Source organism: Styela clava, chromosome 4 (assembly GCF_964204865.1).
Source record: "Styela clava chromosome 4, kaStyClav1.hap1.2, whole genome shotgun sequence".
Taxonomy (NCBI): Eukaryota; Metazoa; Chordata; class Ascidiacea; order Stolidobranchia; family Styelidae; genus Styela; species Styela clava.
This window is the reverse complement of record NC_135253.1, coordinates 9,000,014-9,024,752: the sequence shown is the minus strand read 5'-3', so window position 1 is coordinate 9,024,752 and position 24,739 is coordinate 9,000,014. Positions and strand designations below refer to the sequence as shown.

Sequence of the window (24,739 nt, the reverse complement as noted above, 5' to 3'; positions counted from 1 at the left end):
ATCCCCTGATCAATTTTGGATATGGTGCCATCCGAGAAAATACCTCGTTGCCATGGAAACGAGGCATCATCCGTATTGCTATTTAAGTGAAATGAACATTACTTTATAAAAGGATATTTTCGAGACAAGTGAACTGATGTGTATATAAGAAGTGAAGAAAATGATCAGAAGTGCATTTTGACAATTTCCCTTGATAACAGAATACCTGGTTACCATGTAAACGAGGTATCATTATCGACCAAACGCGATTATTTGTCGCACAACCTGTATTTTCTGTTATTGTCATGAATCACAAATTAATTAAGCTACATTCACTTTCAAAATGTAATTCCGTTTGTGCTCAATCAACTGCCATCGCCAATGGTATACTTTTAAACTCATAGCCACGTAAAGCTGGTGAAAATATAAAATATATATATCGTAACTGACGGATCACTGTTATCTTGGAGCTATCATATCGTCATCATATATTTTAATAAAAATAAATTCATTCTCTTAACTCTGGCATTAGTATCTCAGTCAGATAAAAACGGAAAACTTGCATTACATTTCAGCTCAAACTCGACTGGAATCGTTGATTATTCTAATCTATATCTAACGTCGCCTTATGTAACTGCTACAAAAAGAAAGAAATAGAAAAACGATTGAAATAATTATAATTTCCAAAAATATATTGCACAAAGACTCCCCAATAACTAGTGGAGACAATTTTACTATTTAGATATATACTCCAGCACTTTTGGATGCAAGCATGAAACTTGGCACATATGTACAGTAGCATCTCCCGATCAATTTTGCAATGTCAGTCGTTATCTTTGCAATTCCCATCACGAAAACATAGTGGTGTACATGCTAAATCAGCACGGAAACATTTGCATCGAGCAGCACAACCTTTCTTGCAGCCACAATGAATCAGCTCTGTGCAAATTTTTGCTGCTTCGGGGATAGTCATCCATCTTGGTAAAAATTTGTCTCCTACTTTTTCCCATCCCCATCTCTGTGCATCAGGTAAATTTGTAAAACCTCTGTTGCTTTGCTCCAAATAAACACACCTTGGAAGATTGTCATGGCAATAAGAGGGCTTGGACAACGTGGGAAAATCTTCCAGACCTGACCAAGACGATGTTAAGCCTACTGAAGCTAGAGGGGACAAGCGAAGTGCCTGCACAATGCATTCGAATGATTGAAAGATTCATCGTTCTGCTCTACGATTGGACAAGTATGTTGTCAAAAGTATGTACAGTTGAACTTACCAATTACCCAGATGTTGGATAGATGTTGAAATACGGTTGAATCCTAATTGATGTCTAGAATCGGCAACATTTCGGCGTCTATCTATCGACATGTGCCAGCTAGGTAAGCCAAAAAATAATTCAGACTCTTTGGATATTGAACAAACTTCAGAAGCAGAAGCTTTCCTCCCAAATATTTATTTTATTTCCCTTCAGGTTATTGAGCTACGACATCGTCTGTTTACAAAGAAAGAGAAAATTGCCAGAGGACATCCCCCCTACATCAAATTCTCTGCTACAACACATACGTAGAGCAATCTTCCAAGGTGTGTTTATTTGGAGCAAAGCAACAGAGGTTTCACAAAATTTACCTGATGCACAGAGATGGGGATGGGAAAAAGTAGGAGACAAATTTTTACCAAGATGGATGACTATACCCGAAGCAGCAAAAATTTGCACAGAGCTGATTCATTGTGGCTGCAAGAGAGGTTGTGCTGCTCGATGCAAATGTTTCCGTGCTGATTTAGCATGTACACCATTATGTTTCTGTGATGGGGATTGCGGAAATAACGACTGACATTGCAAAATAATTGGGGGATGCTACTGTACATGTATGCCAAGTTTCATGCTTGCATCCAAAAGTGCAAGAGTATATATCTAAATAGTAAAATTGCCCCCACTAGTTATTGGGGAGTCTTTGTGGAATATATTTTTGAAAAACATAATTATTCCGATCGTTTTTTTATTTATTTCGTTTTGTAGCACTTACATAAGGCAAAGTTGGATATAGATTAGAATATTCAACGAGTCCAGCCGAGTTTGAGCTGAAATGTAATGCAAGTTTTCCGTTTTTATCTGACTGCGATACTAATGCCAGAGTTAAGAGAAAGAGAATGAATTTATCTTTATTAAAATATATGATGACGACATGATAGCTCCAAGATAACAATAATCCGTCAGCTATGAGATATATATTTTATATTTTCACCAGCTTTACGTGGCTATGAGTTTAAAAGTATACAATTGGCGATGTCAGTTGATTGAGCACAAAAGGAATTACATTTTGAAAGTGAATGTAGCTTAATTAATTTGGGATTCATGACAATAACAGAAAATACAGGTTGTGCGACAAATAATCGCGTTTGGTCGATAATGATACCTCGTTTACATGGTAACCAGGTATTCTGTTATCAAGGGAAATTGTCAAAATGCACTTCTGATCATTTTCTTCACTTCTTATATACACATCAGTTCACTTGTCTTGCTTTATTTGTGATCCATGACAATAACAGAAATACAGGTTGTGCGACTTATGATTGTGTTTGGTCGATAACGATACCTCGTTTCCATGGTAACAGATATTCTGTAATCAAGGGAAATTGTCAAAATGAACTTCTGATCATATTCTTCACTTCTTATATACACATCGGTTTACTTATCTTGAAAATATCCTTTCCTAAAGTAATGTTCATTTCCCTTTAATAGCAATACGGATGATACCTCGTTTCCATGTCAACGAGGTATTTTCATGGATGGCACCATACCCAAAATTAATCAGAATATGCTACTGTACATGTGTGCCAAATTTTCATGCTTGCTTCCAACAGTGCACAATTCCATCATTTTTGAGGTCTTATCCGTTGGACTAAACAGGTTTCCTTTTGCAAGTACATAAGCCTAGGAGGGCCGTATAATGTTTTGGATGTACACGAGAACTAGATTCTAATTTGCTGTTTATTTTTTACCGCATACATTGCTGATTGGGAAACAAAATTTTGTTGACCCAAATTAACGACCTTAGAAATCTGAAATAACAATGGCACAGACTTTTATGTGTTTGAAAGACGATAAATTAATATGATTCTCTAAGATTGGGTTTCCCCCAAACTCGGAAAATATTTTCTAGCCTTATAAACGTTCTCAGTAGTTCGTATGCATGCAAATCCGTGTTTATTGGTCGAGTCGAGGACCAGAACTCGCCTCAATACAAGCGCTGTGTGCTTAACGATCAAAACTACATTATACGAACCAAGGATTATAGAACTTGAAAAAAATTGTAGCAAAAAGTTTTCATTGATGCAAACTAATGTTAAATATCTATGACCCACAGTCTTCTTTTTCACGGTAATAAAAATTTTGATCCATTCACTAGAAAAGGTTCGCCATCCCTGGCCTAGAGAATATATTCAAACTTACCCACTGTATAGCTGAACTGGCACATTTAGGGATTGGGATTTGTAACGAATTTGATGAGGCATAAGCCGGCTCATTGTCTGGTGCCAATGCTACAATCCGACTGTGTGGTTGAAGCGAAGTTTTGCTGCAAGTTTAGTAATATCAAATAAAAACGTGAATTGCTTTCTAGCTACGATTACCCTTACAAATGCATATTATAAACTTTTTATTAGTGGCATGTGTAATAATTTATTAGCTTATCAGTTTTTAATATACAGTCCGAATCTGCGTCTTTCCGACCATGATATGTAATCGATGGATATTTGGTAATTACTGTCTCGTCGGCGCCATGGCCTTGTCAGTGTGACCTTTCCATATATGTCACGATATATTTCGTCATTTTTGCCCCGCAGAGATGATTAGTCGTTATTCCAACCGATGTGACCTCAAATTGCTTTGCGGGTGTGTTGTTTATTTATATCCCTTCGTTGTTCAGAAGCTATTCAACTTTGTTTGAAACATAAAGATAATGAGAATTATTTAATTACCCATTGTTTTGGCATATTACCCGCAAGCGAGTTACCATCACGCTGTGCCTTTGTTATGGAAGGTTAATTTGACCAAAAAGTCGTCTCTATGGCTACGAGCTTGCCTTGATATGGGCACTTGCATTTTTGCGAGTGTGCAACAAATCGTAGTATTCATTTACGACATGTGTTATCTAATGTTAGGTTTGTTCGAAATGCACTAACTGTAGAATATTTTACTATGCATTAGCAGCTTTGCTTAGAGTACATTACAAATTGCCGTTTATAGGGATTTTCAGTAGCGGATCTTATGAGTGCATTCCGTGGATTTTTGTACCGGCAAACTGTCTCGACGATAGATTTGTAGTGCGGTCGTTAACTAGTGGTTGAGAAGCGAAGCAATAATAATAACGAGTAACATCGAGTATTCAATATAAGCAAACGTTACTTATTCGAGGATATCAAGGAGATGCTCTCCCGATCGCAATCTTGTTTAAACAAGATGTCTGAAGTAAACATTTTACACGCGTATTCCCACAATCAAATAGTAATATGTGTTAGTTGATCGCCAAGATTTGAGAGTCGAGATGTATTTATCATGGTAACATGTTCGGCTAAGCTTATAAAAGGACCTGTACGATTATGTTCAATGATAAATGATTACAGGCAGATAATAGACTGAGTTCTCTCACGGAGGGAACGCGCCAAAACTCGAGAGCTTCCATTCATTCAACTTCTATGCTCACGGGAGCGTAAAGCGTTGGTGAATGAATGCGGCGTTTTGCTCAATGGCGTTTCATATTGGGTTGTCAGGGACGTAGCGTCGGGTTCTTGGTGACTCCAATGCCTCGCAAGGATAATATCAGGGGTAGAGATTTATTACCTATCCGAGGCGTATTATGATATCGAGCATTGTGGTTAGTATAGTATATTTCATGCGCGGTATAGTAATATGAATATTTGCTCTAGCTGTATAGTATACCGGTTTGCGCCTTGTCTTGTATTGCAGAACCAGAAAGACGTATGCTCGATTAGGATGGTCTACAAATTTGGCAGGGTGAGGGATTATAATACACATAAAAATAAATTCATTACTTTCTTTCAAGAGGTCCCGCGGCAGGTTAGGTTGACTTGGGTTGCATGACATACAAAACAATTTTTTTCGTTAAATTCTCTGTTTGAATATTCAATTTTACACATTCCAGTTTGAATTGATTTGGCCGTTGGTGTTTTGAGAAGTTTTACAGAGGAAAAGTTAGTAACTGCTATAGTTAAAGGTAAATAAATAGTTGGCATATTAAAACCATATGTTTATTCAATGCCTCAAACCATTTGTCGTTTTCAGGTTTAGATTTTGTAAGATATATTTTCATGTTAATTTGAATGCACCAGTTGCCTGTTGGCTCACGTGATCGCATTGAGTGCAATAATATTGTGGAAATTTTCATGAGGAATTGTTACTTATGAGCAAGGAAGGAAGGGATAAGAAAGATTTGAAAGAAAAAGATATACCGCTGGAACAAGTCATACAGGTAACTAACGGTTGGATCGGAAAACTGGATGTTGAAGTTCAAATAAGAGATACTGCGCTGTCACAGTTTAAGTTCTGCTACGATAAAACTGTAGATTTTGATGTTTTGTATTGTTGGTTGTCAATTTCGTCGTACCTATTTATAATTGTTTTAATATGTTAGTCGGTATGTATATTATTAGAATCATCAATATTCACCTTGTTAAATCACTCGTAACTCCGCCTTTTCAATAGGAACAATAAACCCCAAACATAAATTACAATGCTTCAAATTTGAAACAATTACTTGCAAAGTATTAGGTTACTGTCAAGGGTTGTGATGCCTTCCTTGAGTTGGGAGGGTTTATCTGCAAGTAAGTAAAAAAGTAAACCAAAATGTCTTCACCATCCAAAATGTTGAAATATATTTCGTATAACCTTGGGACCCGGTTTCTGCTTATTATGGGTATTTTTTACAGCTGTTCGACAAAGACGAATTTTAATTGGCATCGTTTTGCCGCTGTTGCCGGCAACGCGTCTCTTTTGTCTTTTGTTTCCTTTCATTGTTAGTCGCTTCTCCCACTCTGGAATCGTTTGACTAATCGTACCGGTTGTTTCTCTGCTTTTTAAAAAATTCAAATCTCAACAGTCGGTGCCCAAGTCAACATCGCCGTTACTCTAAGTCAACATACGAGCAAGTAATTTCTTGCCCGGAATTTGCCAATTTCCAATCCGCCATGTTCTTACTGTCGGTCTCGTGTTTGTTTTTATATCAAACGGCAGCGCGTTGGTGGCATTTTGTGTCCGATTTGCGCTTGGTGAATACTCGATAAATATATATTTGGAATATAGAAATGCTTCCCCGTTGCCAAGCCCGATTTCTTCGGTACTGGGTATTTTCATATTACTACCAAAATATTGGTCATGTTTATTCAGCGGCATTATTCGAAAATATAAATACTTTGGCAACAAACACGTCCCATAAGTTTTGTTTATCTTATGTTGTGTCCTTAGTTTTGGTGCCTATAGCTAAGCAAACAAACTTGAAGTACAATGAGGATATATCGCAATTTAAATCATAACAAATGTCAGAGTATAATAAATAGGAATGCCAAGGACTTTTTGAAGCTCAGACATAACCTTGCTTACGTTACAATATGTTGCAATGGCAATTTCCGACTATCTGTGCCAAGCATAATATTCATAATATATGGATTCATGTATATTTATTACATTCGATTACCACTTTAGACACTTATCATCATCGTCAAAATCGTCGTAATAACACTTGACTTGACGCGTTATCAGTTTATCACATTACCAAATATATAAGAAATTTATCCCGATTCCGAGCCGTAATTATAATTACACAATAAACGTATGGCGTGGAAACTTTTTAAATTTCATGTTTAGATTGCGAAATCGTAATTTTCATTTATGCAAACCACATATTAAGTATTATTTTCTTTTACTTATAGCCTACTTTTGGGACACAGTATTATACATAAACGATACTTCAACCATTATGAGCAAAATTTTTTTATAAAAAGCATACCGAGGCTGTTGAGATATCTGATTCACAAACTGTAACAAATCCCTTTTGCCGACTAGTCTTTTTTCACGTTGAGTCATAAGTTTTTACCTTTCTCTATTTAGTGTGTTTATTACGAAATAACAATAATCTACGTTATGCGTTCAATGTGGGTCTTCATTGGAGTTATCATTGATCAAATACAATTTATTAGTAAATTAGGTTTTAAACATTAAAGTAATTGGCAAAGATAAGTTTGGTTTATCATGTCATAAATCTATCGACGTACATACGCTATTGTGTTTGTTTTCGGACAATAAATTTCAATGACCATTTAACTTATTTTTTATGACTAATGAATAATAGATGGGCGTCACTTTTAAATATAAAAATGTATTTACACGAGCAACGGCCTGCTTTTCACTGTTTCAAATTGACGTGTCACAACTGGACGATGCTTTATTGACTTTATTTTTCATTGCATCGAGTATTTTTTTTAAAAGTTAACTGACTTTTGGAGCAGTGGAGTGCAACAGTGTACTTCATTGTGCTCTCATGTTCGGCCGTGGGCATGATGTATCTTGATATTTGACGTCATGTGCAAGCTTGCTGAATCCTAATAAAAAGCTTACGAATTTTTGAAATGAATTTTTGTAATTCCGAAGCCAAATTTTTTTTACCAAGATGAAAAACTTCATTCAACCGACTTTGATGCATTTCAATGGTCTTCATCTTATTTATTCCTAATGAGATATTCCGCTTGTTTTTTAACGATCCAGTTAAAAACTCCATACAGTTTGTGAGATAATCATTCTCTTTTTGCGTTATCATTTTCGTACTTGTATTTCTTGTATATGTAAGAAATTCGTGACATGATTCATAGGCATAAATAGTTCCCCAAAATCGTATCCCACCCCTATATTTTTGTTGACAAAGCAAAAACTTGACCTGTTGTCACTTAAAACACAACTGCTTACGACTTGCAGTTTGAATCTGTGCATACTTGACTTACAAGGCTACCTAAATGTTCTGATCATTTAATTCTATTTTTAAAATTAAATACTTTCATGTGCTTCATAGACGCTTGAAGAAAAAGTACTCACTGGTGACCGAGAGGGAGGACTACCATCTGTGGGGGCGCGAGTGCGCGAGATTATAACTGAAAATTTACAAGAACCAGATCGAAGTGATCGACAACGATCAGAAGAAGACGCCATGGCGAAATCTTTACAGGTAAACGTAACAAATAAGTAACTCATCTTAGTTGTGCCATCGCCGATATATTCATGGATTCGTAAAATGATCTAATGTTGTGTCATTTAACACAGTTATTTTGTTGGTATTGTGAACACGTTACAACTTATTATATCGAAATATGCTAGGTTAGGTCAAATAAGGAACGTTTACTGGAACTATACACATATTTACACTTCATACGCTGTTCAGTCGGAAACCAATAATTGAATTTCCCGCTCCAGCTTGGCTTCTCGCTAGGCGGTGCTAGAAGTACATTTCAGAGTTCGACGTCGAAAACCACGTAGAGCCTTTGAATGACAAACCGATGTCACCAAGTTTATTCATAATTGTTTGCTTTTCCCCAAATAAGTTGAACCACGTAGTGATATGGAGTGTCTTGATTATTGTAAATATATCAATCTGATTCAACTATATAAACTCGTATATTTGATTAATCATAATGAAAAGACGTGCGTTATGCGTTATGGGGTATTCATTTCAATAAATGTTATTTTGATTACTTTTACATTGCTGGCTGTTGTTAAATATACTTAATATTCTCATCAAATAATTAGACATCTGTAAATATTCCCAATCGAATGATATTTCGTTGAATATTAGAAAGTATTAAAAATTAGATATAAGAAATAGTAGCTCGCAAACACTTCATCGCATGTGACACGCGGCAATACGATAGTTATACGGTACCAAACGGAAAAGGTTCTGATCTCCCTAGAACGTAAATCCCACTTACATACGAGTCAAAAACACAGGTAGCCTATGTATTTCACTCGGAAATGTATTTGTGAAAACCCTTGCCTGAATACTTATAATTATATGATAATGATAATTATATATGACTGAAGTATATCTTGCTACTATTTTGGATCAAGAATAAATCACAGACCATATGTAAGCCAAGGAATGATAAAAAGATTACCAAGGCTATATCATTTATGGATACCTCACCCCCAACAGCGCACCATACCTACACATACGGCTTAAAACCAATGAAAAATAATTTACAGCTTGTGCTATATGGATATTCAGAAATACAATATTTAACATTTTAGGAGGAGAATCGGATGTTGCAATCTGAATTAAACAGAGTAGAAGATTCATTGTCCCAAGCAAGAGCAGAAAGAGATGAAATTGCTATAAAATACAATGCAGTCAGTGAACGTGTAAGTTCTTTTTGGCCATTTTTAGCGTCAAATTGCCAGATATTTCGGCGCTCCAAAAGTATGTGTACCAATATGGAGGTAACTAATTTTGTTCACCTACTTTACATCAAGTTGTGTAAATGGACGAAGCCTATGGGCAAGGAGTATATTCACTTGGATAACATAAACAGTCCCCGAACTCGTAATAGAACTATTATGGCCCAAAAATTATTAAAAAGAAATATGGCCCAACCCTAACCTGGTACACATACCAGAGTACCGATATTTCTTTATTTCCAATAAAGGTGATGGTGCTTAATGAAACTTCAAATTGAAATTTTCTGTGAAATTGTCTACTTCTACACAGAAAATACCTATATTTAATTTGGTCACTAAGATTTTAATCCAAGGAGAAATGCATAACATGATTGGATAATTCCTAATAGAACACCACCTATTTATCATAAGGTTCTGAAGCTACTTATATTATCTGTTTATGAAATTGATTTAGAATCATGGTTTTGTTAGCTTATTTCAAACTGAAATCCAATCCGAGTTCGACCTAAAATATTCTGTTCAACTTACACATGTGCCCTATATTATTGAACTTTTTTAAGTATGGATATCTCTGTTTGGTGTTCAATAGTAACTTAGTACTTGATTCATCTAATTGACTGGTTACATTATCTTGTTTAGGTGTCGCTATATTGCTAAACCTATAATATTCGGACTTGATTAAAGCGACAATCAGAGTTACCGGCATATTACACGTTCGAAAGTCTTAATAATATACCTTATAATAGGTTTCTATAAAGACGAGTGAAACCGCAAATTTACTCAGAAAACATTATCGGGATATTCGTGCTATAGAACAATATTGAATACATTGTATTATTGTTGCTAGAATATCATAAGGAATTGTCTCCACTGTAAACGCTTCAGCGATTATTGTAGTTGAGATATAGGTAGGTGAACAGTGTTTACAGTAGCTCGTTAAAGGTGATTTCTACCAACGGCAAAGTCAAATAAATATGTTGAGCTTGCCAGAACGCCATCTGTTATCTGAAAGGATATGTCTGTTGTCTTATTAGTTAGCTATGGTAAATTCCGGTTTCGACCAGTCTCTATGACCCTATGATGTATGGAGTGATAAATTTGCTTCAGACGTTATGAAAACTAAAAGTATTCTACTCCGTATAGCGCTTTACGAATATTTGAGAATAAGGTATTGAAAATCCAAGGAGTCATCTTTGGAACCTATGATTGACCTCTAAATTTATTTTCCCAAATTTCTAGGCATCTTTGCGACTGACATGTCACGACATGAGTATGCAAAAATCATCGCCTTGACTCTTTTGTGTGACATCTACTAAAAACATGACTCTGCCGAGAAAACCGCACGGTATAATAAACCACAGGGATTGTAATGAATGTGCGTTATCCTTGTCAAATTTATTGCTTAACATCTGGAAATAATTCCCGCAATTGATCTGATATGATCATAATATATATATATCGTATATATATGATCGTAATATATATCATTTGGCAACTATCTCTCCAACTAAAGATGCTATAACATAGCCAGGCCACGGCGAGTACATTGTTAAATTGGAATGATATAGTTTTAAAATCATTATTTCGAAAATGGCTGTGAAGTTTTTCCTCTAGATTTTAGGCTAAAGATGCTATAACATAGCCAGGCCACAGCGAGTACATTGTTAAATAGGAATGATATAGTTTTAAAATCATTATTTCGAAAATGGCTGTGAAGTTTTTCCTCTAGATTTTAGGCAAAATTTCAGTTTTATTCTTATCATGATTTCCATTGTTAGACCTTCCTTTGTGTATTGTGAAAACATCTATTGAGGCAGGAAAATCCATATCTTAGCACAATGCGAGTAACGGACGTTGCCGCAAATATTGACACTAGATAACATACGTCGTCGCCTTGTTTCGTGTGATTTATACCTTTAAACCATCAGTAGAATCACAGTGAAGGTTCTTTTGAAACATTCATTATGACACGTATTCTGCGTTTTTTCCTGAATCTGCAGGGTTGACTTCCTAATTTGAAAAAAAAAGAATACTTGTAATTCAATCGACAAGGCAACAACAAATACTACATAAATTAATAATAAATTAAGTAATAAACTTAACGATTGCTAAATATTTGAACAAATAAATTAGGCCTGTGAAATCGATATTGTCGATATCAAGTTTGAATTTAGCATCTTCGGTTAGTTTTAGGTCAAAATACCGAAATCATAGCGCATGGGCCATACCGTTTCAATAATAAAGTATATTTGCCTCTTCGAATGGTCAATAAATCTTTGACTGAAACCAAGTAGAAAACTATTCTATTTGAGTAGTTATCGTTTAGGCTTCATGTGTTAATTTGATCCTTAGTGCAATAAAAAAATTGTAGAATAGGTATGAGAACTGCATAGGTGCTAGGGCTACCTTTGCCGATGATTTGGTTGTGGCAGTATAAAACGGAAAAAGTAAAATTGGAACTTATATTTCGAATCTTTGCAAAATTTAACAGAGAAAAGGTTTTTCAAGTTTACCAAATGTTAATATTGCCTGAGAGTTGGCTTCAAACCCGTTCGTATTTAACAAAAACAACAACATATAAATCGTCTATTAAATATTTCTATATGATAATCCGCAGAAGATGTTGTACCCAGACATACACACCTTGTCTTACACCACATGCTGCCATAATGTTGCCAATGTTTGGGGCCTATCTAATGCACTCACAGTGATTAGATACTGACATTGACATATCTATTTAACTCATTTCGTGCTATTCAACAGTATTCTTCACGTTTACTAGGGTAGGTGAGATTATTTTATTTTTTAATTAAAAAAGAATGTGAAGTTTACTGGATATGTTCGTTGTCGGCTTACTTCTCATTTCAAAAATTATGACAAAGACACCCGTGTGGAAAGAGGTTAGAATATTAAATATGATATTAATATGCAAAAAACGTAGAAAAAAATTATATGAAACGACATTGCCGTACACCAAATCATATGAAAGCCTTCCAGCATTACACATGTCAAATGTGTGGGAGGTTTCCATGTGATATGTGATATTTTCAATTTAACTATGATATCATTCTAAACCTATTATTTTGCACATACTTGCTACTTTGATACAATTGCTTTTTAAAATTCTCGTGATAAATTTTTAAAACGTTATAGTACAAGATGTCTGATTCTGATAATAATTAATTATGTGAATTAATGCCGTCATCATTATAGTCATAATTACTGACCATTTTCAAAAGTGTGCGATAGTAGCTAATATCATAGAATGTGAAGTAGTGACGCGCAAACAGCCACTTGACCACCGACCCGGACCAAATCAGCTGGATGTTACCGCGTCAGTGCCGACGTTACTTCTCGATATTTTTGTTAGAGTAGTTTAATTCAGGACTTGGTGGTGACAAGAGCTGTGTAATAGTGTAGCGATTGAAATTTTATCCGGTTTCATGGTTGCCATTATCGCATTTGCGGAATCGCAAAAATAGCGCAATCGCTAAATTTGAGTGTTCACACAAATTGAATAGTTGGGTTTTTTAACAAATATTGAATTTAAGGATTGAAGCTTTTTCGGCCCTCCAGAAGTGTGTGTACCAATATGGAGATAACTAATTTTGTTCGCCTACGGTACATCAAGTTGTGTGTAGGGACTAAAACCTATGGGCGGCGGGTATATTCACTTGGCTTACACAAAAAGTCCTGGAACTGATAGAACTAAAATGACAAAAATCGGAATGAAATTATGGCCTCTCCCTAAACGGGAGTGCCGTTGTTTTAACCTCTTTTTATTACCTGGTGCTATCGATTGGGTTTCTGTGGGACTAATTATTTTTTCTTCCTCTATGCTTCATGTATGTATGAGAAAGTCAAACGAAGCGTTACAGAAATATATCTGTGCTATGCTAGTGTGCAACAAGACTCTTGCCAAATTTGGCCATCAAAATCTATCGTATACTGTAAAGTTTTGGACAAAAATGCAAACTTGGAAAAATTACGAGGAATATGTAAAAAATTTTGGTAATTCTTATGCTAATAGCTCGTCGGTGCCACTGATATCACTTATATTAAAGAATATGATCAAAGGTTTTCGTTTCCTTTAACTTAAATGTAACAAAAACATACTCACGCGTACGTGTGGCATTGTTAAGCCCACATAATTCATTTTATATTAATTATTTCTTCTTAATTTCAAAGAAGCGAGCGTGGTCGAGTTTTGATACCTTACTTGGCATAAGTATTTTGTTAAGGTGCGTATTACCAACTCAAGCCTCAAATTGGTATTTTTCCAAATTCAATTGAAAACTCAACAATAATATATAAGGAGTAAGGTACCGTGAATAAATATCAGTTAGCACTTTTAAAAAATAAGAAAACGTCCTTTTGAATTGAATGTAATTACTAGATTCCTTGTTGGGCTCTAATGTATTATAGGCGTTAAATTACTTACTTCATAATGTCTTTCATGTTGTTGCTTTTTAACAGCATTTTAAGATGTAGTTTTCTTTTTCGCATATCCATTGTGTAAAATTGTTTGGTACGAATTCGTCGACAATACATTCCGACGGACGCAGTTTAGTTATCGTCTTTTGTTAAAAAGCCTTTGTATTATATATTGCTAAAGTTAATTTGTGTTTTGCTTTTTGTGTTTTTTTTTCGTCGGTGGTTAGTTCAATAGGCATCCAGGTAGGATCGTAGCTTTCAAAATAAGCATCGGTCTTTCGTCGTCAAATATCTGTCGACAAATCTTGTGTAGGTGTCATGGTGTAGAATGATACAAAGATAACATAGAAGAAGTCGGTTAGTGGGACCGTTTGTAGCTTTATTATCCACTTCGAACTAGGCTGGTCTGAAGGTTTGGCAAGGTCAAGACGCACTGCTATAATAATTCGTTTGTGGAATTTACAGCCTGGTGCAAAAATATCATAAATGAAATGACTGCATTTTTAGTACATTCTGGAAACGGAACATTCATATGACGGTCATAAATGTGAAAAGTACAGTTGAAGGCTAGTTAGGTTGTACGTATGCAAGTTATGTCTATTTAAGAAAGCTATTTGTTGGTTATGCTAATAAAGTATAAACGAGCGTAGGCATAGCCTGTTTAGTGGTATTTTGCTCCATACAAATATTGATTGATTTGGAAGTCATTGGAAGCTTCAGTAATGCCTTACCACGAAATATTGGAGTCCTGTGATGCCTGAGTCTAAATTACCTCTCATAAATCCATCATTGGAGCAAATCCACGCTCAATATGAGTTTGAAGGCGACTAATTACTCAGTTTATTGCTCAGCAACTGAAACAACACATTATAATTCATCGAAACTAGGAATACTTTGTACAAAAAATTCACATTAAAGTTAGAATCAATGAACGAAAAATACTTTGAAGTACGTTTTTTTTATTTAATATTAATACATACTATTCTCCTAATTCACCGTGTTAAATTATTTTGGTATAAAAGTTGTTTGGAATAAGTCTGACAATATAGAACGTAGTTTGGATAGGAATATACTGGCGAGTGATGGATTCGGATGACGAAACGCCTCAGAGGGAGCCGGTACGAGTTAGGGTGGAAAAAGTGAGTAACAGGCTGTTGCTATACCATGTGACAAATTTCTTAACATGGAGAATTTTTAAAATTGAATCTTGAAAACAATCGGGTGGATAAGATCGATATAATATTTGTCGTTAACGAGAGATATTTCACGAGATTAGTGACCCATGGACGTTTAATTGCATGCCCGGATGTAAAAATTTGATTATTTTCCTCTCTTTAAATATATGAGTAGCCATTGCATTTAGACTTTTTATTAGAAGAAAGAACTATCAAATTCCTGAGTTTTTCAAGGTTACAATTATAGCTCACTGTAGTGAGTATTTAACTACAAAATGCCACGGCATAGTATTCAGATTATTTGGAAACGCGTAAACTTTGGTGGGAGATTAAATAACAACCAAACATATTACACAAATATTTACTTCCTCGTTAGTTACTAGTTGTTTCATGTAATATTCAGTACTGGTAAAATGTTTATTGCTTGTTTTACAGCACGCATCTTCGTGACATGTTAATTTGTTTGTCTTTTTTAGCCCTGTAAAAACTAATGAGGCTAAAAAATTTTTTTAACTTACTGTACGTATTTGTAAACTCACAACTGGCATTAATGAAGCAATCATTTAAAGACTATAAATGTAACATTTATTATTTCAATTTACGTACTAACAAAGGTGGAATTTCTGATTCTTGCCAATAAATATCAACATGTCTTTGTTTGCGTATAACGCTTGCAAACAAACTTTATTTGTTGATATGATATGTTCTCTTCTGTGATGAAATTGTTTCCGTCAACTAGAAATACTTCGAGAGATCGCAACAGCTCTATAAACTTCCATGACCACTCCAAGAGCCACGCAGTCCGACTCTTTACTTTTAATTATTACGTCTACCGGTTTTTAGATTATGATGATTTACAAAAATTCAACAATCAATTCTGATGTCCAGGGTTGTATCATACTACAGTCCAATTTGATTCGATCGTAATAAATGATATCAAAACCCGAAACATTATTTCATTGAATTATTCGAACACGAATCAATGTATAATCGTCATAGTCCTTGCCTAAATTATAGAATCTACGGGTGAGTCATTTAAATGGAGAATATATCCATCCCTCTTGGTGTTAGGTTATGTTTAATATTGACGATATTAAAAGCAACATCACAGTCTGCGTTTGACCATCTTATATAAGATTTTCACGTATCGCCTTTTAGCTAGACAATGCAGTGAGAGGATGATGATAAAGTTGTAATGTAATACATTTTATTTACAGTTGGAGCAAGCTCTGAAATTGGAAAGTGGGGAGAGAGAAAGAGAAGCGGTGGAAAACAAATCTCTGGCACTTCAGGTACTTTATAAATCTAAGTTTATTTCGATATTTTTCAAAGTTCGGTATCAAATATTCAATCTCAATTAGTATGAACTACATAGAGCAACGCAAGATTGTTTTTCAATATGTGAACAAATACGTGCTAGGAAAATATCGTTAGTGAAAAATGAAATGTTACGCATATCAAATATATATTAGTAAATTACATTTACATCCCAAACCTCTTTCGCTCAATTTCTTTGAGTTAAAGTTAATTTATTGTTTGAATCCAAAAATTCACTACAAGTTTTGGTTGAAATTATCGCTCATTAGATAAAAGCAACCTAATAAATACGTATTAGACATCTAACCTGATCCGCAATCGCAATTAATCTCTCTTCATTTATGTAGAATGCTGAACTCCGTCGCAAGTTGGATGAAGAACAAGCCTCCTATAAAAGGAAACTGCAAGCTTATCAGGAAGGACAGCAACGGCAAGCTCAGCTCGTACAGAAACTACAGAGCAAGGTAACCTTTCAATACACATTTATCTTATTCTTCTCCATTCGAAATCTGGAATTGAATAAATCGGCCATCTGCAGTCATAGTGACTACATTTACAATGGATAAAATGTGGCAAAATTATTTTGAAACATACATGTGTAAGAGGATTATGAAAATGAAATTGAAATTTCAAAACGAAAAGTGATCAAGTATGAGTGTATGAATCCATACGTCGTAACTAATTTATTGGATAATTCTTCAGATTGAAGGCTACAGTTTAAACGTAGAATATTTTTCTATTTCTTTTCATTCGAATGGTCTAATATTGGCGTTTTCTGCATTAAATACGTAAGTCATTTGCAATGTGCAAAAAAAAATTCACTCTTAGCCGTCGGAAATGGTTTTTCTTTCAAATCTATTCATATAGGTATGACAATAGATAGTCAGATATAGCAAAAACTTGTTATTATTTTCTTTGAAATATATTATTTTGTATACACTTTTATGGCATTTAAACCTCCACAAGTTGAATGCACTCTGTACAAGGTAACCATGATAAACATATAGTATATCGACCCTCCTCAACTGGAATCTTGCATGACCCAATCATGGCCAATTATCACAAATCAAACACCAAACTATTTCTTCATCATTATCTGATCCGTGACGCAATCGAAGATTAACTAGTAACCCATAGCAACCACAAGACACTTTGTTTTTCTCTATAGCGATACATTTCTCGCTATTGTTTACTGCCACCGAGTTAGCGTCTGTTCAACAATAGAAGTTTTTGTATTATGTGTAAATCAATTTTGTTCGAAGTTTTGTTTGAATGACCTTCCTAGCTTATAGTATCTGACTGATATGGTCGCTTGTAATAGCATAACTAGAGTAGACAACGACGCGATAAAATTAAAAAAGTAATATTAATATTGGATACAACATTTCTTAACATTATTATTTATGACATTATGTTAATTTAATATAGATCATTTTATTGTGATAGGCACGTCTACGTGTTCCGAAAATTGATTATAGAAACGAATTCGTTATCGTTATTGGATTATATTGAAAAACAAGGAACTTGCAAATAATTCTGAAGCTTTCAACAAATCACATATTTTCCCTCCTCAAAAGCAAATAGATGGTTACGCAAAGACATGGTTATAGCTGAAGTGTAACTCACGCAAAATACAATTAAGTTAATTAAAATGCGTTACGAAAGCAATATGTTACGTTAAAAATCATGATACGCTGGTACTACTCAGTTATTCTAATTCAATGCGCACCGAATGAATTATAACTTTTGCAAACAAGTAAACTGGCTGTGGCTGGTGTACTATACAGTCCGCTAATTGTATTAAAGCAACTGGAGTGAAAATGGACTATAAAGAAATAAGTACCAAGTAATGCCGAGATCATGAAATTTTGCTATCGTACAGCTTTCACCTTCCATATAATTCTCAAAATAAAAATCGAAGATTTCCTTTTTTCTGATCACCCGAGCGGTGTTTCGAATCGGAATAAAATTTGTTCTGACACTTTTTCATTTTGTTAGAATTGAACTTTTTGAAAAACTATGAGCATTGATTTTATTTAACATTTAAGAATCAGTACATTAAAGTATGTTCATTAAAAGTTTGACTTGAGATTAAAAAATGTTAGAACTATATAAAATATCAAAAACGATTAGAGATTCGTGCTAAACTATCATCCTACTGGTATTTAATTGTTCCGATATTTATTTAGGATTTTCAAGAATTTCATTTCGAAAGTAACAATGTACATTATATTAACGGGGTTTAACGGGGGCTTAAATCAACGTGAAATACGTGACACCGGCATGTTTACTTACTTTAGTCTTGCTCACAATACACAACATTTACAATGAATAGGCTACCTCTTGATTCGCTAAATAATAATGCGGTTATCTTCGGCCATTCACGAATCTTTAGTAACCGAGATCAAATAGTAACAATATAAAAAGCAAGGACGCGCAAAGGCAAAATTTGTTCGAGCGGGGTCGCCGCAATTCAATGGCAATACGAAGAACAATAGCGCGGCGTTATTCCAAAGATTTCGATAGAGGGATATAAATAATAAGCCGATTGCTCGACAATGAGTTTTCAATACTCTTTGGTCAGGAATACGATACGACAAATTGATTTGTTCTTTTTAGAGAGGCATTTATTATAGTATCAGACAAGCGTAGGGGGCGCATCGATGCGGTTTAGTATATACCAAAAGAGTCTTCTGCACCGGTACGAGTGTCGGCGCTATGCCTTTCATAGGATGTGTATTTATGTGCAAAATAAATTAACTCAAATCTGGTATTCAATACGCGTTATTTAAAATCGTGACGCCAATTTGAATTTTTTCGTTTAATAATGGTGAAGGATACAGAGAATTGAATTGAGCAAACATTTAGAAAGTAGTCTATTGGGTTACCCATTTAGATTCATGACTCATTGTAATGTGAGATGTAGCGAAACAATAGGTGAAAAAGTGTGCAGTCTTAAGGTGAATTTAGCACTTGGTATGACCTTGCTATCAAGGATAGTTTCCAAATAGAGGTTTTTTGAAAATGAATATATAAATTTGTATATATAAATCAAATGAATATATGAATAAAAATAAAACTAACATAACATGAATTTTGAGTAATAATCTAACATTTTATAGTGTTAATTTCGATATTCCTTGAAAGTTCGTTTTCTAAATGGAATTTTACTGGTTATGAAAAACAATAAGTGGTCGGATTGTCTCGTCATAGCAAACTTTATAATAGGGGATTCGAAGTTAGTGTTCATAGCGATCTCGTCAATAGATTTTTATCATGAAGAATGTGCTCAAATGTGATTTTTGAAGTTGAAGCAAGTCCTTGAATTTCAGTCTTAGCTTGTGATATTACTTTCAAATGCCTTTGACCTGATTTGAAAAATGGCTATCATTATTAGATAATGTTCAATAAAAGTAGTTATGCTGTAATGATCAACAAAAAAGACGAAAAACTGAATACAACTTTGTTTTATAAATTGTGGCAGCGTTTGTTTTAGATCTAAATGTAGGTATACAAATTTGTTTTCTGGGGCTGTGGCTGTTAATTTATTCAAAATGGATATACAGGACGAAGTATTGTATCTACAAGAGCAGGTAACCAAGTTGTAAAGACATTAATAACGCTCGTGGTAAACAGGTCAGGGTTTTCATTGAAATCTTGAACAAATCATTGAAATTTTCTCTTAGGTCAGAATAAAAGATGGGAGAATTATTATTACTAGTAGTTTAGAAATCAATGTAATAATATTACGTTTCATCAGCTCCAAATAGATATGTTACGGTAAAAATAGCTTTCATAAAGCATGTTAAGAATTGCACGTGGGCAATCAAGTCTAGAGTATTTATATATATTGATTTCAATACACTAATAAAACGATGCAATAGTGAAACGGCGGGTGGGATCGGTACTTGAAAACAATTATATCAGTAGCAATTGATATATAAAAATTTTTGCTGGATACCTATGTATCATGTGTTATTGATTGTGTCGATAAATAAGAGATTGAGAACAATGATCGTTTGGGATTACCTACTTTTGGGGATTTCTGTGCTGATAGTTATTAATTTGTGACGATAAGACAATTAAAAAAATCGATATTAATAAACGTTGCATTGGTTGAATTTCGGCTACAAATTAGCGATACCTTGTCATTAACCTAATATATCATGACCGTGGAAAAATTTAAGGGTTAAGCCAAGGATGCTGATTTAGTGCCTTACTGTTCGCATTTTTTGTCATCATAATACAAACAATGGAAATAGTCTAATTCAACATTTTTTAGTCTTTTTCTTTTTTTTGACCTTGACCAAATCTTTCAGTAAGTTCGACATCAAATCACATTTTATATATTTTGAAACATATTTGTGCATCTTTGTCATGTAAAACTGTGCCATTGCAAAAATCATTTTCACGTTTAAAACCACGACATGAAACAACGGCACCAAGTAAAGTATTTATTAAGTTTCGTGTGAAAAGATATATAAAGAGAACAAAGCCTATATGATGATAATTTCGATTAAATTTCAGATATACTTTTTCATATTCTCCATATGTAGTCTCATTGCATCTCTCACTTTTGCTTGGAATTATAAATCAACTCTGACTAAAGCGTATTGAATTGATTATTTGAATTTGATCGCAAAGTCTTATAAAAATGCAACTCATTTTCTTATTATTCGCTTACAGGTGTTGCAATACAAAAAGAAATGTGGAGAATTGGAAACCGAACTTCGAACTATGAAGGAGGATGCGAACGAGTCAAGATTGGTGGTCAGTATTTTCTCATAAAAAACTGTGAATATTTTAGATTTCAAAAAGTATGAATTGTAACATGCCGATTTATAAGTTATAATTATCGTATTGGTAATATATCGCAAGAATTCATTTTCTGAAAGTTGCTAAAAATTGCTCCATCCATTTTTTTGAAATTGAATAATCTTTATAAAAGATGTCTGATACTGCTGATCAGTTACATTCGAGACTAGAATCGACTGAAGCAAGGTTGAGAAGAACTGAAGAAGATCACAGCACCACGCTAGAAGATGCTCTCATGGAACTTGAAAAAGAAAAACAGAGGTGTGTGTTGATGTCCAATAAAATTTTAGTTGAATTTACTAACTTTATTTTTAGGTGTATAATTTCACGATAAAATCGTAATTATGGCTCTTAAGGTTTTTGGCACACAGCATACGAAGATACATCAACATAATACGCATTGAATTTTATTACGGCTTATTTGATATTAACTTTTCTAACTAGTTTCAATTATGACGTCATACTATGTTCATCATTTATGACAACCAGTATTCCATACCCTGTTTTCCAAAGTCCCTTTCCAAATGAAAAATTTATATTCTTATGGATATAATTTGCCATTTACCGCACAGCATTGTATTCACTCGGTATTAAAGTCTAATATATAATCCAGGCTGATGTATTGTCAGGTGTATCGAGATATAATAATCATATATAGCAAATCGTCAATTTTGTTGAGTAATAAAAGTATGCGTGGCGCCTCGTCACCAAGCGCAACCAAGCGCAATTGCAATCGACCAATCAGAAACGCTCGTTTAGCGTCCCCAGTTATATATTACATTCGATATATTATTTATATTATACTTATTCTCTGCTAATACCGGCTATTCACAAATTCGTGTTATCTTAACGCTTTTCATAAAAGGGGGTTTTTGTTGTGAAATATTCTATACCAGACTTGGCCCAAAGATAGATGATTCACAGTGACATGAATTATCTTCGTTCCATGGGTGTTGGGACCCTGGATTGTAAAATGCGGTCGAACGTTATAAATCAATATATCAATTGCTTGAATACATACAAGTGTCATGGTAAATACTTAAACTGAAATTGTATATCTCGTTCGTTATTACTTGTTATATAGTTTTCGCACTTGACGACGATTAAAGTACTACTGCTATTGTGGTTGACCGCAAATGTCATCAAGTAGCCAAATGCATTCTATTCGTTACCAGCGATAATTTGATATTCAGATATTTCCAAGAATTTTGATTCAAGTGAAATAATATGATTAATCCATTAACATATGATTTTTAAGATATATGACAACCTGAATTAATGCTTTATTTTATATAATAATTAGTCGACTTGGCAGAGAAACTTAGCGATTTAAAATTTTCAGATTTGAAGAATGAAAATTACGAATAAAATCAGAATCAAAATTTTCGGGGTGCAGATTATCCAAATTTGCAGTATTGGACAAAAATCTGATTTTTTACAACGAAATAAAATTTTTGTTATAATTTAATAACTACCCATAATTGCAATTCCCGCCCTCAATTCCCAATACTGTATTGGGTATCGAAATAAATCGTTACAGCCTTTGGAATACTTAAACTATCTCTTCGCTCTCAGCAAGTCCACTGCATTGTTACATTTAGCGTTTCCCACACGTATTATAGAGATCCTGTTAAGTTAGATCAATATTATTGAATACAAACTAGATAATATGAACATTAATCCACGGCTTGTCGTGATTGTCATCGGTAAATATATCGGATTTGTAGAAACGAAACTATGAATAAAGAGTACAGCATTACTTATGAAATAGACCATTACCAGAGTGTAAAATGCGAGTAGTACTGTTGCAGTTTTTATTTAATAATAACTGCTAAAGTAGGATCGAAATTTTAATTCAAACCCATATATTGCCATGAATAAATGAATATAGTCAAAATACATTGAGATTTAGTTTTTTGGGCGCAAAGATTTTCCTATAGAATGAAAGATTTGAAATTAAAAAATACGTTAACTTCTCTCTCTTGCTGTCTTTCAAATAAATTGATTATATCAACTATAATATTATAGTTAACAAACACTTGATGGTGAATTTTTCCAAGTTAGCAAAATAATAACATTTTATTTAGCATAATAATGAAATTTTGATATTTTCATGTTATTAAAAAAATGATAATTTTATTACACCCGACTACAGTGAGGTGACAAATCCAATATCAGGTTCAAGTTCTGACCATCTGCTTATAATTGGAAGATTATTTTTTTCAATTAAGTTCTATTTTATTTACTATTTTCAAAAACAGATGCCAGAGTTTAGCTGAAGTCAATTCAATGCTCCGTGAACAACTGGAACAGGCGAACGAAGCTAATGCAACTCTGAGTGAAGACGTCAAGAAAGTAACGGAAGATTGGGAGAAGTCACGTGATGAATTCTCAAAGAGGGAATCCGACTGGAAAGAAGAACAGGAGGTTGTCACTCGATTTTTGCTTGTGTTCCTTTTTAGTGAACGACCTATTTGAATTATGCTATGGATATAGGTTTTGGGTTAAAATCTGTGATGAGATTTAATATTTTAGGAGCGGGTTCTCTTTCACGTCAAATTCACTATCAACAGGTTCCCTCACTCCTAAAAACCCTGTCAAACTAAAAAAAAACTAGAACAGGTTCGCTAATTATCACCGCATTACAAGAACGATTCGCGCAAACCCCTGAATGCTACCCATACCACATAGCCTACTGATTACGGTGAAAAGAATGGTTGGCACAATGAATTTTTCCAAAAATGACCTATCTGAATTGATTTGATTTTATTCCAGCAATTCAGCACTTACTTCGGAGATGAGCACAGCCGCTTGTTGGCGCTGTGGCGCGCAGTTGTTTCTATCCGTCGCGGCTTCACGGAATTGAAAACGACAACCCAACGTGACCTAACCAATGCTATGACCGATGTGCAGGTATTTCATTAGGAATAATTTTTGGATTACATATTTAATATTATTAGCAATAGGAATGTGTATCTACTATCTATAGAACTAAACTAAATTTTGTCAACGACATTTTCCAAACTTTTTCCCAATCTTTCATGAAATTGATCACTCGAGCTAATGACATCTATGTCGCAAGGATAAACCTATATGCAATTCTTGGCACGTAAATAGTCTTTTACTAGCACTACCCTTTTGTGGTAACTTGCACCAAACAATTTACAACCGTATACTATAGATATTGAAGTAATAATGAATGCTATATTGATATTTATTTGCATAACCTATAAAATATTATACTCGAATAATTCGCAGCGCGGAGCTCGTCAGTTACATGCAGCCTGTTTGAACTTGAATGCAAATCAACGAGTACAAGACACTTCGGCAAAAGTATCATTGGAAAAAGAAAAAGGAGAACGCGGAGATTTGGAAGATCAACTTCGTTCCAAGGTTTGGCGAATAATAAATTAAATTTAGATTTTGTACAGAAATTCGTCATATAAGAACAAATACGTTACATTATATTATGTGCACCAAGACGGCGCACAATCTGAACCCTCATCTGGTACACATACTATGTTCAGGTTGTGCGCCATCTTGGTGCACATACTTCGGGAGCACCAA

At 34.3% G+C, this 24,739-nt stretch overlaps 1 protein-coding gene across 4 annotated transcripts in view; it reads left to right on the top strand.

Moving 5' to 3' along the window:
* The first annotated feature begins 5,273 nt into the window (after positions 1-5,273).
* The window catches only part of LOC120326499 (uncharacterized), a 39,874-nt gene continuing 20,408 nt past the window's right edge, over positions 5,274-24,739 (top strand). Inside the window, exons 1-10 of one of the 4 annotated variants that reach the window (XM_039392808.2) lie at positions 5,274-5,466; positions 8,056-8,208; positions 9,285-9,395; positions 16,258-16,332; positions 16,705-16,821; positions 21,044-21,127; positions 21,306-21,433; positions 23,434-23,599; positions 23,948-24,085; positions 24,431-24,565. In XM_039392808.2, the coding sequence (XP_039248742.2) occupies positions 5,398-5,466; positions 8,056-8,208; positions 9,285-9,395; positions 16,258-16,332; positions 16,705-16,821; positions 21,044-21,127; positions 21,306-21,433; positions 23,434-23,599; positions 23,948-24,085; positions 24,431-24,565 (1,176 nt within the window). In that variant the 5' untranslated portion in view covers positions 5,274-5,397. Of the gene's footprint in view, positions 5,467-8,055; positions 8,209-9,284; positions 9,396-12,289; positions 12,332-14,884; positions 15,005-16,257; positions 16,333-16,704; positions 16,822-19,845; positions 19,951-21,043; positions 21,128-21,305; positions 21,434-23,433; positions 23,600-23,947; positions 24,086-24,430; positions 24,566-24,739 lie in introns of those variants that run through there. The other 3 variants (XM_078111667.1, XM_039392809.2, XM_039392810.2) reach the window with 3 other exon arrangements.